Source organism: Lissotriton vulgaris, chromosome 3_1 (assembly GCF_964263255.1).
Source record: "Lissotriton vulgaris chromosome 3_1, aLisVul1.2, whole genome shotgun sequence".
NCBI classification, from domain to species: domain Eukaryota; kingdom Metazoa; phylum Chordata; class Amphibia; order Caudata; family Salamandridae; genus Lissotriton; species Lissotriton vulgaris.
Window position 1 is genome coordinate 318,333,575 of NC_141689.1, and position 16,232 is coordinate 318,349,806.

The window sequence follows — 16,232 nt, forward strand, 5'->3', positions numbered from 1 at the left end:
AAACAGGCGCGATAGCGAACTAGAACAGCTACAAAACACGCCATGTCAGGCGTGCTTGGCGTGGACCGACCACGGCAAGGCCCAACTGTTCCTCGGCCAGTGTCGAGCAGAGATGGAGCCGGTTTGTTAGGATAGGCCGGAAGATAAATCCCTCTGTTTCTATTAACGGGCTCTGTTGTTAACGTTTATTTATTCCTAACGTGCAAACTGCTTTAAGGAGGCTTGAGTGGCTGTTTGCGATTTATCCGGGCACATCTCCAACTCCATCCATCACTAACCCCATGACTGCAAACCTCGCTCTCCTCCCCTCAGTCCAGGCATCGCAAATGTAATGCCCGGGCTAGCACCACCAGAAGCACGCTCCAGCGAATGCGAGGTAGGAGGATGTTTGCTTTTTTGTGTGCTTGTTTTTGTATAAAACTAGTTGGTCCCATTTTGATTGAATCCAAAAAAAAGCCCACCCCTTGCCTACGACCGACCAGACTATATTGTGGAATTGATTTTTAATTTAAGTCTTTATGCGATCGCTTACTCTGTTTTATTGCTGCTGCTGGCATGGTTCATGAAATGTATTGTTTCTGTGTAGATGCACTACAGTTAGCAGTGACTAGATAATGTCAAGTCTCAGCAAACTTCGGTAGACTAGGCGGTAGAAGGGACACGTGTTTACTGTGTTGTGAAAGCCGATCATGTTCGATATTGATACGGGTTTCTTTACAAAGCTCAGAGCTCTAGTCAAATCGTGCAGCTATTGTTAATTGAAGTATGCTAAAGAAAGGCACCAATAAACTTTTTTAAATCGTCTATTTAAGTATATTGTGTATACTTTGGATACTGTACCAGAGAGCCTTCCCAACTGTTTTGCAAAATGCATATATGAACTAATCATTGTATAGCATTCAGTGGTGTTAGATGGCTGCGGGTAGAGCTCAAGCAATAATGTTTACAGGTGTGTGTGCGTGATGTGGCGACGAGGTTCGTAGATTGTAGGTTCCCAGATGAGTCAATGTCGTAAAGAACGCTGGGTTTCAGTGGACCGGCCTAATGCCTTCCTGGTGTTGTAGTCCTGGTGCTTTTCAGTTGATCCAGTTTTATTAACACACCTGAAAACAATGATTTGTAAAAAATGAAAATAAAACTGAATTGTCTCACTTTGTTGATGTGGAGACGCACTTTGCAATGATTTGCCAAGAGAAAGATGTAAGCAATGACGGTGCATATTGTTTCCCTTCAATCAACACTGTGCTATATAAATGGAAATATATCTAAGGGAATTGTGATTGTATCCATGGCATCAGGAAGTCTAAAACTATAATATATTGTATATTACAGGAAAGTCTGTGATTACTGACTTCCTAAAATTACACATATTCAAACAAAAAGTGATCGACAGAGTATATGTTCTGTTCGGTTGGATTGTATGACGAGGCACACATGGCTGAACCAGGCGTGCCTCTACAACGCCATCCTAATCACGAATGCGTCTAAGTCATGCATGCCTTTGCCGTGCATGCTTTTTTCACGCATGCCTTTACTACACAATTTTGCAGTAAAGGCATGATTGATAAAGGGATATATGTGGTAAAAATTACCACTACCCAGAACCACCCTCCCTGTCCTAAGCCCTATACTTCTATCCCCCTACCTCGCCCCCCACCCTGAGGCCTAAAACTTACCCTGCTCTTAAAACTGCCTCTTCGCCTCCATGAGGCCTAAATTCCTGTCCTATACCAAAAACTAACCTAATCCCAGTACCCTCGCCGTGAGCCCCAAAACTTACCCCTGTGCTGTCCTTAAAAGTACCCCTTCCACTGCCCTGAGGACTAAAACTATGCCCCCATTAAATAAACTACCCCAACTCCCTTGAGCCCTATAAACTGTCCCCTGCCCTAAAACCTACCCTGACCCCAGTCCCTTGCCCTGAGCCCTAAAACTGGCTCCCTTCCCCTAGACCTCCCCCTGGCTCCAGCCCAACTTACCTCGCCGCGGTCCTTCCTGCAGCGATTCTTCCGGTTTCTCTCCCTGCCCGCGTAGACAGCCAAAACGTCGACTGCCTTTTCCACGAATATGCGTGGTTAAGGCAAGTGTTGTTCAGCTTGCAGGGAAATGGCACACATGCTTAAGGCCACGTTGTAAAGGCTGTTTCCCGTCTGGCCCTGTATACTTCCAGGGCCCCATGCTGCTTCAGTACCATTTATTTATAGATTTCTCAGTGAAAGCAAGTCTGCTGCCTTGCTCAATAAAGAGGCAGTATACATAACATGCCATTATATGATGCCATACACAATATATTCTCCTTCCCCCAGTACATTTTTTCAGTAACTAGAAGCTGGTGTTACTGGCACATGGCAGGAATGGAAGACACATCCAAACTGCAGTAATTAGTTTACCCCCACCTCTACCTCGCAAAAAAAATGTGAGACTGGTCTGCTTCAGATATAGAGCCTGATTCACAGAATGTTCTAATAATACATTTAATTAAACAATTAACACCTTGTCTGCGGCGCCGATTCTCCCCCGGTGCTGAACATTCCAGCCGCGGGTGTGGTCATGACGGAACGGTTCCGTCATGAGCACAGCGCGAACGATGTTCATGATGGAACCGTTCCGCCATGAGCATCGAAGGCGTTAAGCAGGTAAAAGAAAGCAATATCAACAATAAAACAAGTCAAACTGTTACAGTTTTAAAAACATGAGGAATTTGTGTCTGTAATTGTCAAAATAATCCTTCATAAATTACTGCTTGCATTGTACATTTATTTTTTTCCTATAAATCAAGAAAAGGGGGATTTAATATTACCAAAATAAGGTCACCTCCATACATACACAGAAAGAAATTAAGCATAAAGCTAATTGAACACCAACCCTACACTGTAATCTTTCTGTAGTAAATAACCTTTTCATACTTAACAAGAGCTAACTGATCCAACATCCACCCTCTACCTTCAGACTCGTGCAGTATTTCATCTCCATAAAGATTAGCTTCTTTGCATTAGTTAAATCCAATTACAACTTTCGTGCAAGCGCCACAAGTGCCAGAACAGCCTCGAGTGCGGATTCTGATGTCGGACTCCGGAACAACTTCAGCCTGTTCTCAACGGATGTCATGCGGTGAGAATACAAAAGTACAACCAGTTGTCATTCACACTGGCTCTGAACCAGTACCTCTACCAAGATGGATGTGCCAGCGGAGACATCATCGTCGTTCTGGCACCTTATGAATATGATGGTGGAAGAGGACAGTGGTTTTGTCATCCACCCCCTTTACCCCCACTGTAGAGATGCCATCTTTTACATGAACTTACGTGAGGCTAGTGGGCTTGATACCTCCTGTGAAATGGGGTTTGGCTTACTACTTGGACCACTAATGGAAGAGAGTGGATCACTTGCAGTAGTGATACGATTTACAACGGAGGTCCTAGATTTGCAGCTGCCTTCAGCTGAGACTACAACAAACTTCCTTATGGAAACTGCGCAGACTGGCCAGACATGTCTGATGTCTTGCTCCCTTTTTAACAAGGCCGTCACCTATACTCTAATGTTCGCTTGATCAAAGCTCTGTACCTTCCCATTGATGAATAGGCAGGTGGCCAGGCATCACAGGCCTGCTGCTGGTGATCCTGATTTTCTCACTGAATACCCTACTTTAATGAGCTTGGACATCAGTCTTCCCAGTCCCCTTCCCCCACTCCAACAGCCACCAAGCTGATTTAGTTTGCCCTTAGCGGCGGTTAACACCCATTCTGTGGGGAGCAGGATTTAGCACTTCCTCACAGTGTGGTGATCCTTAATGTGTGACTGGTGGGACCTACAAATTGTTCAGCATGGCTAGGCCCTACTCTATATTTTTACCTTCTCATATCTTTTCCCCTATTAGACTGACTTTTAGAGGAGTATGTGTCCATTCTGTTAGGAGAGGTGTAAGTGTTATTCCCCAAAGGTGCAATTAAGCGGGTATTGGACTCAGAAAGAGAATAGTTCTTACTCTTGCTATTTTCACATGCTTAAAAGGGATGGGACTCCTAACCTATTTTCAGCCTTCAACCTCTGATTGCCTTCTTACCTGAGAGCAACTTGAAAATGCTCACTTTAGGCCATATCTTGTTTTCCGGGATTTGAGGGACTGGACGATGTCTTTGGACCTGCCGGATGCTTATTTTCATATACCTGTCCTACAGTCCCACAGACGTTACGTGTGGTTCAACGTTTGCTAGGAGCATTATCAGTTTCCTGTGCTCCGCTCTGCTCCCATCAGCGCCCCAGCGGTTCACAAAAGTGATGATGATGGTGGTTGTTTGGAGTTCAGGGATACACGTTTTGTCTTACATTGAGGACTGTCTATTGAAGTTGTATCTCCGCAAACAGTCGCAGACCACCTCTTAATGACAGTGAACCTTCTGACACCGTTGGAGTTCATGACCAACAAGCAGAGGCTGCCATGCATTGAAGTCATCCTGAATACAGTGCAGTTCAAGGCCTTTCCACCTTTACATGTCCAGGACATTTGGGCTATTAACCCGATTTTCAACCTCGTTTCAGGGTCCCGTTGTCAGCATCTCTGAGGCTTCATAGAATTTCCAGTGGGCCTGGCATCAAGGACATCTATTGGGTGCTATCTAAATTTCAGAGAAGATGGCTCACAATATGCTGTGGTGGCTGCTCAAATTTTATCAGTCCAGTGGCAGGCACCTTTCCCTTCCTTTCCCAGAGTTGATGGTGGTGACACACCCCATTATTACTGGGTTGAGAAGGTCATCTGGGGAGGTGGGGATGAAATAACTCTGGTTTCCAATGGAAGCCCTGCTCCATATCAGTGCGTTTGAGTTGCAGGCCTTTTGTCTAGTTCTGAAGGCTTTCCTGCCATCATGCCAATGGGTTCCTGGGTCCTGTGTTATTCGCTAGAGTTGAGAACGTGCAGTGTCAAAGATTTTGCACCTTGGTGTTTCCACGTGAACACGTGTTAGGAGATGCATTCCTACTGAAATGGAAAATGGAATTCCTGTACACCTGTCATTCTGAAAAAGATAAGGAACAGCCAGGCCCAAGTCATCCTAGTGACTCCAGATTGTGCCAGAAGAGTGTGGTCCCCACAACATCTGGGAATAAGCATCTGTTCTCCATTGAAGCGAATACTTCGGGAGGATATTTGGTCACAGCAAGAAGACAGGTTCCTTTCCACAACAGGTCCGTTTTGGCAGTTGACAGCATTTATCTACCTTCTGAAGTGGTGGATGTTATCCTCACGGCCAGATAGCTTTCCATAAAGTCTGTTTGCCTGGTGCATTGGGACACTTTTGTGGCCTGGTGTGGTATCGGCAAGAGTGACTTTTTACAAGCCAAACTGTTGTATTTTCTTTTGTTTGTTTTGCCTTGTGGTGAGCACTAATAAAGGTTGTTTGTCGGCCTTTCTACGTCAGCCGGATTTACCTTCCTTGTTTAAATCACCCTTTGCAATGAGGTTTATAAAAAGGTTGCACACGTTTCCTCCCAGGCCGTTTGTGATGCTATAGTAGGACCATCATTTGGTCTTCATACTTCTCATATGTACACCATTATAGCTGTTGCTTAGCTGTTACTTAGCTGTTCGCTGCGTCTTCTTAATTTAAATACTGCCTTCCTCATCCCAATTCTTCTGGTGGTGCAACCGCCTTACACCTTATTTTTCTGGAATTCACTGTTGCTAAGAATTCAAGAGGCCTTCTTGACTAAAGACGTGACTGTTTTCCTCATGGGGCAATCCACCACCCTGCCAAAATTTCTTTGCCCCCTATTTCTCAAAAGCGAAGGAGAGGCATCATTGGTTGGACTTGGTAAGTTTTTATATGACAATATCAAAGGTCACTGTGTGGATGAACAGCTTTTTGTGGGAGAGAAAAGGGAAGGCTGTGAAGAAGAGGACCCTGTCGAGGTGGATAGGCTTCTGTATCCGGGTCTGCTACTCACCCATTCTACCAGGGCTAAGGCTTTGACCACTCAATTGGCATGGGGAGTACCTGTCCTTCTCCTTGCCTGTTCTTGACAGCTGCCAGACTGTGACATGGTCCTTGGTGCACATGTTCACGAAGCACTACTGCCTTGACAGCCACCTCTGGTGGGAAGGACACTTTACGCACTCAAGTATGCAGGGCTTTTTGGCCTGAGTCCAATCCACAGACCCTCCACCCAGTGAGTTACTACTTTGGTATTTGTTTTGATAGAAGGAGCTAAAAAGGACAAACTCATCAGCGTCACCGCAGGAACGTTAAATTTAGGATTCCAAATGGGGACAAAAGTGTCAGTGGAATATATATTCAGAGGATTTACGTCGACAGATGAGGCATATATCTTGTAAATTTGTTAAGTACAAAGGAAAGAAAGACTTTTGCAGCTTTCGTTTCGTGTCTGAATAGGCATGGAGTTAACGCCTGGAAAGCTGTTGTTAAGGAACGACTAATTTTAACAGGACTTTTTAGGTCTGGCTATAGACCGTGTTAGCGGTTTTGCTAGCTTCGTTTTCTTTGAAAAAAATCTAATAAAAACTATAAATGTGTATATACATAGAGTGGGGAGAGGAGTTGGCTTAATGGGTACAGCGGTCGACCTCGAAAATGGAGAACTGGGTTAGAGTCTCGGCAATGATGCTGAACATCCTGTGATTCTGGGCAAATCACTTAATCTCCACGTGTCTAACAAAAATGAATGTGTCCTCATGTATTGCAACTGGTGCTATGTAAAGCGCTCTGATACCCGATTCGGATCAAGTTCGACCTGTATAAAACTCTGTTAAAAAAAAAAAATTGTAACTTGTTATTTACAAAATGGTAAAGTAATGCAACCTCTATAATCCACGGGGTTGGGAGAAATGTGTTTTCCTTGTGGGAAAAAATGTAAAAGGAAAAATATGTTTTCACACATATGAACCATAGCCAAGCAGATTTTCGTTCTTAATAATTCACCAAAGAAACAGGGTTTTATCTTACAGGGAATACTTGCGCTCTGCTATGTTACTGCCTGCCTATTTGGCTGTTCCTTTACAGGTGGTGGTGCTATAGGAGAGGGGAGACCCTCTCAACCCCTCAAAAAGGTGTTGGTTCACAACACTTAAACAATGAAAGACAAATTCCCATGCACACACTCTATTAAATTCAAACACAAAGTAGTGTAAATGTCAGTCTGATCAATATAATCATAGGAATTAATGTCCACTTCTTCTTGTGAGAGCAATATTTTCTTTTTATTGCTCAAGCTATACCACGCCAGCCGACACGTGTTTTGTCAGAGTACAGATCGCTCTGACTCTTCAGGGCTTTCTTGTGATAGTGGTGTGTGTTGTAGTTCCACTTAACCGGTGATAATTCCAACCCGGTAAGGGTATCTTTTCTATTTTATGAGAATATAGATCCTCTCCTGAAACTTCAAGCAAAAAAGTTTTTTTTCCCCCACGTATTCTATGCGCCGTATTATTGCGCAAGAAAGGAACAGGAACAGTCTTTGTCTACAAATGTCAATGCTAATATCTTGTCCGGTTTCTGCTTCTGAAATCCACACTAGGGTAGTTTCCGCGGTATATACGATAAAACGTCCGATTATTCCTGGACCTCCTGTTCCTCCCGGCCGCGAGTCCGGCGTCTCTATGCTATGGCGGTTTCGGATCCGAAGAAGGTGGTCAGATCTATTTATACCACCGAAACGCGTCGCTTCTTTAGAATTACCGAACCTCATGTGTTTCTATTGATAAAACAATATAAGGATACTACCAGATGTTGAACCTGTAATGATTATCGGTTTGGTGTCTGTGCATTCCAAATTTGCACTTTTATTATCAATTGTATTCTCCCTTACTTTGTGTACTATGAGTTATACTGTAATATTGTGCTGCTAACGCTTGTTTTATTATTTACATTATACTTTTTTTATCTTTTTAACTTACTAAAGGACTTAATGAAGGAACATTTATATATTAGTTTCTTGGCTGCTGCTATATTTGTTGGCGATTATTTGACTGTGTGTGAATGTGGTATGTATCCATGATGGTATGTTTTTAAGAAATCCCAAGGGGAAGTTGTTTCTGACTCTAATCAGGTGTATGCCAGTTTTACCAGGATCAGAGGGCAGATCACAACCATTATTTAAGGAATATGAATCTAATATACCCTCACTTGCCCCATGGAATACATACATCTAATCCCCCACTCTAATGGTAAATGTCGTCATCAAAATGATACAAAACCAAATTATTTGCGAATGCGGGCCATGAATATTTGTCTGAATTTTGTGCCAATGTGTGTTGTTACCGTAACTGGTATGTATATTGCTGTGCATGTGGACTATTTAAAGTTATAGTTATACGCAAAGTAGTAAGTGACTTGCATATATTTAAGCGAGCACGTTGTATGCCTTTATTTTCCGTTATTGTAATCTGGCAGGTGTGGAAAAGAAAAGGCTCAGACCCTGAGTGCTTGGAATATTCACCTTGTAAGTGACTACAGCTTTATAACTTTGTTTTTTATACCTTGTAGTTTAAGTGCCCGACAGAATGTACTGACAGCACTGGAAAAACACCTTTACATCATGCAGGTATGCTCACATATTCATTGATTTCTCATTTTGTGACTCATTTTTCACGTGTTTGTCATACTGGGATGACACACTTTACAGCAACTAGATTGTTTGTGTTAATTAATCATTCAGTTGTCTTATACAGGTGTGACTGACAACCATAGACGCTCACACACCTGACCACTTCTTTCTTTAGTTTCTAATTTGGTTACATTCTCTTATGTAGCTCTTATGTAATTGGATTTCTTCATGCATTAACGTTTTGTAGATACCACACTGACAACTGTGTGTGTGATTTCCCATATTCCATTAATTAAATGTCGTGCCTCTCGCACAGCGCCTTCTATTTTCTTGACATCTGATGTTATTTGAACTCTGTGCTATTTCGGTATACAAGCTCTTCTACCACAAATACGTCCAAACCCTAATGATGCTTTCGCTGAACCTTGAACAGGTTTGGTTCCAGATCTTGACAAAATCCGGAAGATGAGACTTCAACAGTGATTTCTATAGGGGCAGCATAACAGCTGTTCCTTTTGATAGCTATCCTAGAGGTACCCATTTCCCCCACTTTCCCGACAGCCTTGGTAAATGAAGCATCCAAAAGAAAGGAAGTTTTAGGTTCTTTTCATCTTCTGGCAATGGAATTATTTCTGGACACAAGTAAATGGGCTTTACATGAGGAAATTGTAACGACTTTCGTTGTAATCCCCGCGTTGTAATGGCATGCGGGGTAAAAGCCCGCGTTGTAATGCCATACAACCCCACAAGATCGCTCTTCTAGCCCCCTGTGCCAATTTCCTCATGTAAAACCCATTTACTTGTGTCCAGAAATAATTCCAGTAAGTCAGAAGATGGAAAGAACCTAAAACTTCCTTTGTTTTGGATGCTTCATTTACCAAGGCTGTTGGGAAAGTGGGGGAAATGGGTACCTCTAGGATGGTTGTATGGCATTACAACGCGGGCTTTTACCCCGCATGCCATTACAACGCGGGGATTACAATGAAAGTCGTTACAACGTCTTTCGCCGGAGGGCGCTGGATAATGGAATAGTTTAATTTTCTATTCCAACTCCAGCCCACGTTGACAGTAGGGAAGGTGTTGGATAGAAAATGAAACTATTCCCTATCCAACAGCGCCCACCAGCGAAAGTCGTTGTAACGACTTTCGTTGGAATCCCTGCGTTGCAATGGCATTGCGGGGTAATCCCCGCGTTGTCATGGCTGTTCCCAATCTTGTGGTAATAGACCACCGAAGAGTGGCATAAAGGCACGGACAAGTATATTAAGAGCCCTTTAATGGCAGAGCATATTTAAAATTACAAATATATTTTTGTATTTTCAGTCCACTGACTGTGTCACACCTGCGCCTCCAGTAAGTAAAGTAGTCTATTTCTGGCTAATGTGCCTCCTCAGGAATGTTCATGTGAAAAGTTTGAGTCACATGGCAAATTCCTAACAAAAATAGTAACATTTTTATAGAATTCAATTGTGTTTCTTAAAGACATCGAATGAAAAGTAGAATTTAGAGTTTGATGGATGTGCATGACACAGTGTCTTGTGTGTAAAACCAGTTCTCTAATTATAATCCATATAGTTTATTTTTCATTTTTATAAATTTTTATCACACAGCAATAACAGTGAAGTCTGTGATGTAAAGGTCCTCACCATCGAAAAAGCGAACAGTTTATGAACCTGCAGTAAATTTCTATTTTGACACATTTTCAACACGTTCTTTGATGAGACAGACAGACACTGGTATTAATCCGATTGGTTTAAACACCATGAGATGGCACAGTGCCAATCCCAAACCATGTCAAATCGAGTTTAAGAACTGAGATCAGCCTTTCAACCAGTGTAAAGAGCGGGTGCTGCTGTACTGGAGAAGTGATAGATCACATTCACAATCTGTATTATAGTTTTTATGAACTCATGTAATCCCCTTTTAGCTATATATTGCATCCAATTTTTAGAGGGCTACAGATATCATACCAAGTAAAATGCTCGGATTAAGCCGCTGCTGACAGTTTGGTAGTCGGTGTGAGTACCAAGCTATTGAAAGTAAGATTGCTGAAAACAGCCTAGTTAGTACTGTGACGCAGGAAAAACCAGGCGATTGCGCAACATTCTTCAAAAATGCAACTGGTCTGGTTGCCTTTTACAGCTGTAGAGGAATAATGCTCTTGGGTACTGTGAAGACACTGGAATTCAAATGCAGAGTATGGCTTCATCTTTCTTCAAGATGGGATTATGCGCCCCTCCCACTTCTAACCACCCCACCCCTCCCCATATTCACCAAGACACTCCTGCAGAGGGTCCTGCCTCCTTGCTATTCTTACTTTTTAGGTTTCCTCTTAATGGAACTAAACAGTAGCACCAGTAAGGGCAAATATTATGTAATTCCCATAGAAAGACTTGTGACGAGCCAATTAGGCGCATATGAGGTCATCAAAAGAAAACTGTTGCCTTGCCTGGGTATGGTAAAAAAAAAAACCCTGTCACATTGCAGTTCAGGGAAAATCCTCTGCTGGCTTTGTTGCATGTGGAAGGAAAATTTAAAAAGTGCTCCCTCTGCAAGCCTTGTGAGGTATTGAAACCCTCCAGAGGAGTAGAAGTTGGAAGCAGCTGAGGAACATAGTCATGTGGGACATGGGGTATAGTTCATGGAGGTCTACTCACCCCTGACAGTTATCCTTCCTCCTCTTGCTCCCAGGGATTGATCAAGTGTGGGCTTGCGTAGCAGGGCTTCAGGAGGCGGGGTGGGGACCTGTTTAACTTTGACTTTCCTTCTCTCCGAGACACTTCATTGCACAGGCAGGTTAGAGGTGTAAGTGGTTGCTGATGGACCTGATGCCAGTGGAGAGTCAGGGACGTCTCCAAGGGACTGGTAGGGCATCACACAGTCCTGACATGGGCAACTAACGGAGGTAGGGGAAACAATGTGGCAGTCCTTAAAACCTTGTGGCAGCGGCTCGTGATCTTTTGAGATCTGTGGACCCACATTGAATTGCTTATAGAAGCCGGGGACCACCCACCAATGCAGTTTCTACCATTGAACTTCTAAACAATATACAAAAATCCAGAAACAAGTATACAAACTACAATATTTTATTGAAAATAAATTCAAAGATCCAAATTTAAATAGGAAGGTTGGTGCTTTTCAAACTGTAGTTGTATTTCTAAAAAGCGAAGCAATATGCTAGACTTTAGCATATCACTGTCTTTTTTGCTCCTAACTCAAACCTTCTTTTTGTTGGCGCATGAAAGTGCTTCAATTGAGGCCACCAGTCGTCTATACGAGATTCCATTTGCTGTACCTGTGCTCCTCCCACTAATAAATAAGGAAATCCACTTGATTTTTAGCCTCCGATTTCCGATTTCTTCAAATTAAAAAAAATTGCTATTATGCTTTTTTATTTTTCTTTACGTTAATAATCTGCTAATATTATTTAATTTTCTAAACCTCCATGGACTTTGCACACATCCACTTTCCCCGAGTTAAGAACTGCTGTCATATGCGTTTTGGTGCTTGTCCCTTACTCTTGACTGAGTTCCATGTGCTTCAGGGACTGGGCTCATTCTCGCTCCCTCGCCTCTACCCTTTCACCTTCTCCTTGCCCTGCACCATGCAATTCTCTCATCCATCTCCCTGACCTACCCAATGCAATTCCCTCACCCTCTGCTCTGCTTCAGATGCAGGATGGCTCTCGGCAACATGGAATGAATTTGGTTTTTAATATAGCAGGTTGAGGGATCAAGTTCTACTTTAAGAGGAGACACCAGGAAAGACTAGTTATTTAGCTATAATCTACTTAATTTCCTGAGCTCCTGGGTACTGACCATGATCTATCAATTTTAAACATAAATGTTGGTACAGAGTTTCCTTGAAATTGTTATACCATTCATTCGTCTGACAGGTTGTGCATTAAAATAAGTGTAGTGACAAGTTTTCATTTGTACTATTATTATAAATCTGTGATGGAACAATTTTTCAGAGGGGGGCTGCAGTCAAGTTATATCACTTAAGTCCTATAGATTGTGAAAAATCCAAGTCTCACACAAACAACATGTGCAGCAAAGGTTTTCAACAAGGAAGTGGTGATGGTGTAGCATGTAGTTAGTTAGTGATGACTTTGTGAGCACAATTATATTGCTGAAGCATCGTGTGGTAGCTCATTGTCATTTATAAAAAGCACATTTCCCATTGAAATGCAGACAAAATGTGCACATATTTACAACAAGGGGTGGTGAGGGACAGAGTCTCTGAATTAAACAGAATACTCTCACCCAGTCAAGAGATCAGGGCTAGATCCAACACCGTTTTTTAGCTCACTGCACCATCCCAGTTTCAGAACCTGGCTGTATGCAAATTAGTCTGTTCCTGTCCCAGTGCATGATGGGAACAGGGCAAACCAAACTACACAAGCCAATTCTTACACTGGGAAGGAAACAAGCTACCGGGGACCGGTTTCTGGCATTTCAGCCTCTTCGGCCCGGCTTGCTTGAATCCTGATGGTGCAATGAGCAAGGGACTCACATCTGAGTATACCCTTCCACGCTTAGGGTGGACAAAAATATTTACAACAAGGGGTGGTGAGGGACAGAGTCTCTGAATTAAACAGAATACTCTCACCCAGTCAAGAGATCAGGGCTAGATCCAACACCGTTTTTTAGCTCACTGCACCATCCCAGTTTCAGAACCTGGCTGTATGCAAATTAGTCTGTTCCTGTCCCAGTGCATGATGGGAACAGGGCAAACCAAACTACACAAGCCAATTCTTACACTGGGAAGGAAACAAGCTACCGGGGACCGGTTTCTGGCATTTCAGCCTCTTCGGCCCGGCTTGCTTGAATCCTGATGGTGCAATGAGCAAGGGACTCACATCTGAGTATACCCTTCCACGCTTAGGGTGGACAAAAATATTTACAACAAGGGGTGGTGAGGGACAGACACACAGTTTTACTGATAAAACTATATAGTGCACAAACGATAATGTGTAGAAATCGAGTTTCGGCAAATATTTACCATTTGCACATCACCAATTAAAGTGGTTTTAGTAGTTGTAATTCTACTAAAGTCTTTCTTTCCATCACAGAGAAGAATTACAATTTCTTTTCTTCATTTCTGCTTTCCTTACAGCTGAAATATTCTGAATTATGTGATGCAGATTTAAATTTTGTTTCATTAGATAAAAATGACATTCTACAGCCTTTCCTATCAGACTCCATGTACCCCATCAGGATTGTCAGAGAGGTCATGTTACATAGTCTTCTCACTCTCAGAGAAAGTAAACACCAATCACCATGTTAAAAGAATAAATGGCACATAATCAGAAGACCTAGCCTGATGTTTGACCTCATTCCCCAAAGCGCAACAAATGTTACACGTTAAAAGTAACATTTAAAGGCATCTTTATTGCTCACTCACTGTCTGAACTGCAGCATGGATATTTTTTGGGGTACTGCATCACCCCTACTTCCAACACCTATGTTATAAATGACAACTAGAGGTAGGATTCCTTCTCATTTAGCAACCACTCATCAATAAATTCAGTCTAAAACTGCTGTAGACTTAAAAGTGGGTGGATATTCAAAGATGGCTGCCTCATTGCTCTGTAGTAAGAAACTACCTCTTAATTTACTGTAGATGAGTTGTGCCAGATACACAGTGGTTGACACTTCATTTGCAAACATCTGTACCTCATGCATTGATAGGTGCTTCCTTACTGGATTAATGGTAATGTTTGTGGAAGTGGCCATTTTAAGACCTTTAGAAATAGCAGTAGTCACTGAAGTTGTTCATATGTTATGGTGAGTGATTGTTAGGTCATGGAATAAGGCATGGCAGTCTGAGAGCCTGCTATCTATGTTTGGACTTACCAGTGATAATAAATGTAGCCTTTGGAAGTTGAGACGGGTAGTGGCAAAAAGGTTGAGTTGATAACATTTCAGTACCCTTCAATTTCCAGTTCGCCAGGCAGAGGCGAGTAAAAGTGCCAGGTTTCTTTCTAAGTTGAAGTATCCGTTGTATATTTTATTGGCCAACTCTCACATAATCCAGTCTAGTTTAGCTTGCTCCGCACACTTGACAACCACTAAATGCAAGGGCCCATTCAGCACTCGTCCACTCGCCAGTCTCCATGTTCAGGCACTTACACTTGGAGGACCCTCATATTGACGCAATCCCTCATCTGAATGTGCTCTCCGTACTCCTCATTGCTCCCACATTAGGAACCTGGCTTTTCTGTGGTCAACAGGAGAATAAGAAATACATCCCAACAGGTAGTGTCTGGGAAGTTTGATGCTTGTTATGTGCTGTCTGTGATGATGAATTGGAATCCTGCTGCATGATCACGACCCACCTTTCTCTCCTTCTAGTCCATCTAGGAGTAAGTCTCACAACTTCGAGGACGTAAGGGACTGAGGCTAGTGCACATACATACCATGTTCTCACTGGTGTACTTGTTTAGCTAACCCTCTATAGAAACCCACGATGGCTATGTCTTTCCAGAGGCCTGGGCTTTGGAGACAAGGTTAGACAGGGTTAAGAAACCTACAGCTAGATTCATGAAACATTTTTGCGGATGCAAACGGTGCGAATCGCAAAATTCGGACGTTTGCACCCGCAAAAATGGCATTTGAAATTCATCATTGGGCCATGTACTCGCAATTTGGGAAATCGCAAAAAATTGCGATTTCTCAAATTGCAATCGCATTAAAGGAATCTCAATTTGAGATTCCTTAAATGCTATTCATGACCCAATAAAAAATTGCGAATTCGCTATTTTTTCCCGCTATTTACCGCAAAGTCAGACTTCGTGGTAAATAGCGAAAACTGAGAAAAATGCACTTTTGTGCATTTTTCTCAGTTGTATGTTACACACACACACATGTCCTTTGGACATGTGTGTGCGCAACATGAGTCTAATTTACATTTCAGGGGTGCTACAGGGTGTCCTGTGGACACCCCTAGCACCCTTGAAATCGCATCCTTATTTGCGATTAGCAAATTGCTAATCGCAAATAAGGAATGTGTAGGAATCGCAATTTATTTTGCGATTCCTATATGAATCCAGTTTTGCGAGTCTGTAATAGCGATTCCCTATTATTCGCTATTACAGACTCGCAAAACATGCCGATGATGAATCGGGCTGCTACTGTTTTTATAAATGCGTATTCAGTAAGGGGCTGGATTGACAAACCTTTTCAAGGCTGCTTTTAATTTTCCAGTCCAGTCAGGAAAACATCCCATTTTCACTCTTCTCCAGTCCTTCAAGTGGTAAAATGAGGATTTGTAGAACATTTTCTGTTTAGCTATGCTCTAAAATGCAGGATATCGAAGAGAATGTTTAAGAAGGAACTCTCTGGCATTTGCTTTGTCTAAAACCAAGTAAAGACGTTTGCAATCCTACCACTTTCTTAACTTTGGATCTGCTTATCAACAAATTCACAAACTCCCAACACAAATGTCCCAGGAGTGATGTGACCTGCCGCTGTGGTCCACTTTATATCATATACACCAGGTTGGCATTAGGCATGCAGTGAAATCAGTCTCCCTCCTTTCTTTGTTTTTATACTTCAGTATATTTCATTGTCTTTCATTGTGTTTCAGCTGCGAGCGGTTGCCTTCCTGTAGTCCAGCTCCTTTGTGAACACAAATGTCCTCTCAATGTCAAAGATACGGTAAGTACCTTT

General features: G+C 42.5%; 1 protein-coding gene across 4 annotated transcripts in view; it reads left to right on the forward strand.

Moving 5' to 3' along the window:
- RAI14 (retinoic acid induced 14) overlaps positions 1-16,232 on the forward strand; it is a 430,174-nt gene that overhangs the window by 283,226 nt on the left and 130,716 nt on the right. For all 4 annotated transcript variants that reach the window (XM_086960508.1, XM_086960510.1, XM_086960512.1 and 1 more), the window contains 2 exons: positions 8,499-8,556; positions 16,150-16,220. In XM_086960508.1, coding sequence (XP_086816634.1) covers positions 8,499-8,556; positions 16,150-16,220 — 129 coding nt within the window. The remainder of the gene's footprint in view (positions 1-8,498; positions 8,557-16,149; positions 16,221-16,232) is intronic.